Below are 2613 nucleotides of genomic sequence, written 5' to 3'. Positions count from 1 at the left end.
ATCGGACACTGTTTGAAATGTCTTAATCATATGTTACTGTTGTGTTAAGACCTTGGATGCGAGAAATGAGCGTTTGCGTAAGAGATGGGATGGATACGCATGGCCTCTCTTCTCCGCTGGCTCAAACAATGAATGCCAATTCCGTCGAGAAGTTTTAAGTATGTGTTGCGCATTACACAACATAGTAAATCACCCGTTTCTAAAATCACAGTGACAGCGTGGAGCGTCAGAAACGTCCCCCATCCCGATTCATTTCAGCTCGGACTTACTGTGCATTTAGCAACTCCATTCCACTCCACGACCATACACGCCCCCCTTGGACAGGGGCACACTTTATAAGCAACTTGTTTGACACTAATACATGTTGAAAAGATAGACTTTATTGCTAAAACGTGTAACCATAACATTTACACTGATATGTTTACTTTTTATTTTATTTTTTAGAAATATTCAAGTAGACATCTCCCATAATTTCTGGTATACTCTGCTATTTTCTTTCCTTATGTTCTATACTCACAATCGTTAAAATAATAAATAAAACATACAGATTTGTTTATTTCTACAATACTATGTATTCCAAAAGCTGAGTTCACGCCTTATATATATCTTTATCCTCAACTTTCAATTGAATTATTATTGATATTAATATCATACAAAAACTCTAGGCAGCATTGCAGTGAATTAACAGTCAGCATCAATGTTCAGTTGAAAAAAGTGAACTTCTTGGAGAAGTTGTATATGCATTCCATCTTAAATTTTTCATAAAAAATAAAAGCTCTTCTTTCTGAAGTGCTTGTGTTCCCCCAAAAACACGTTTCAGGGATGAAATAAAATATGGTCCTGTTCATTAAAAAAAAATAGCTGCATTTTTCTTAAATATGTACAATGTTGGCATTTCAATTAAAATGCTATATAAAAAAATAGATTCGCTATGGTGCCCACCTCTGTCCAGAGTTTACAGTGCAATAGAAACCGTATATTTCCAGTCCACTTCCCCGACCCTACTACTTCCATTGAAACTCAGCAAGAGCACTTGCACTCCGAGATTATTGGGTATTGCACCGGTATCCACGTACAATATTTCTGTCTTAAAAACCCTTGACAATACCACCGGAGGAAAGTCTTGGTGATTGACTTGACAGGTTTGCAAAACATCCCCTCGGGGAAGGAACAAGAGCGCTCATTGAAGCAGTTTCCCTCCTTGATGTAGCGTGGCCAGAACCTCAAGCCCAAATCCTTCCAGGTATACACCACCGGACAGTACGTATACGTCCACAGCCACTGCAGAAATTTCCTGCGGGCTTTCTTGCCCACTTTTACCCGCTTCCCGTAGGGGGTCTCTGAGAGATCCAGCTTTTTAACCTCGTTGGGCATGGGTCCTTGAAGTTTCATCTGGGTTTCTTGCACGGAGAGGTTCACCAGCATGGGCGAGCTGATTGACATGAAATTGGGATCAAAGTTGCTGCCGAGCTTTTTCCGCAGAGTCCTCTCGGCCAAGTCCTGTTCCCGGGGGTCGTATTCCGGGTCTGGGTCCTCCTTGAGGTCTGGCACCGGAAGGTGCTCGCTGGGCGAGGGGCGCAGGCGTAGATAATGTTGAGAAACTCCAAGGTGAATGGACACAAGTACATAAACGAGTAGCGTCTGTGAGAAGCCCATATTTAACTTTGCGTGATGGCTCCCAGGGTGTATTAAATATTGAGTTATTTTCACCGCTACTGTGCACTTTGAAATGAGTAGCCCGGGGGCTTCATAAATAGTCGAAGTAGAGGCAGGAGCAAGACGATCCTTTTTAATAGACCACGTCGGGTTTGAATGACATGGAGTGGAGTTTCTTTTTAGGGAACCTTAGCAATCTGCCTCTTATGTTTGCCTGCTGATGCAATCTTGTAGAACGCGGAGTGCCTCTTCTCAACAACAAAAAAAGAACAAAGTTTAGGCTTAACCAAAAGGGCACAAAACAAAATGGAAAAACTCTATTCACCCACTCTCCCGTTTCACTCTTTTTCTCAAATTCACTTTGGGGTTCTTGTTGTTGTCATGGTTACGCCAGGGACACTCAAAGCCACGACAAATTGTCTAGACTGGATGACAGTGGCTGAGGCGAGAGTTGCGTGGAATAAAGTGTTTCTAAAGATCCGCGTTCTCCTCAGAGACAAAATAGATCCAGAACGCCCAGAGAGAGAAGGGCGCACAAAAGAGTACTTCACCAAGTTTTAAATGTCATGGGCCCGGCAACTAGGGCTGTCTTGGTCAATGTTATTTTTACAGACGACTTTTATGAACGTGGCTTCTTTCAACTTGTCCTAGCACCCCCTTTTTTAAGAAAGTCCAAACGCGAGTTTAGAATCCATGGGATGAGAGGTGTCGTGTGACTTTATTCAGTCCCAGTACGATATTCCAACGTTCTGTTGGGACCTCACTGAAATTGTCCACGTGTAGTCAGATGTCCTCTCTTTGGCAAAACGCACCACTGTAGTCTCTCTCCCACACCTCCCACACCATTTCCCGGTCCGGATGAAAAGGTCTATCCAAACCAAAATGTAGCTTTACCCCTACAAATACCCCTCCAGGACGCACAGTGGTTTTGCGCACCAAAATTTAAAACGAAAACAA

At 42.9% G+C, this 2613-nt stretch overlaps 1 protein-coding gene across 1 annotated transcript; it reads right to left on the bottom strand.

Moving 5' to 3' along the window:
- Positions 1–1020: 1020 nt before the first annotated feature.
- On the bottom strand, positions 1021–1693 carry nog2 (noggin 2). Its single transcript, XM_038990400.1, has one exon. The coding sequence runs from the start codon at positions 1654–1656 to the stop codon at positions 1021–1023; it is 636 nt and encodes a 211-aa protein (XP_038846328.1). The 5' UTR covers positions 1657–1693.
- Between the last annotated feature and the right edge of the window lie 920 nt (positions 1694–2613).

This window comes from Salvelinus namaycush, chromosome 4 (assembly GCF_016432855.1).
Source record: "Salvelinus namaycush isolate Seneca chromosome 4, SaNama_1.0, whole genome shotgun sequence".
Taxonomy (NCBI): domain Eukaryota; kingdom Metazoa; phylum Chordata; class Actinopteri; order Salmoniformes; family Salmonidae; genus Salvelinus; species Salvelinus namaycush.
This window is presented reverse-complemented; position numbering and strand designations above follow the sequence as displayed.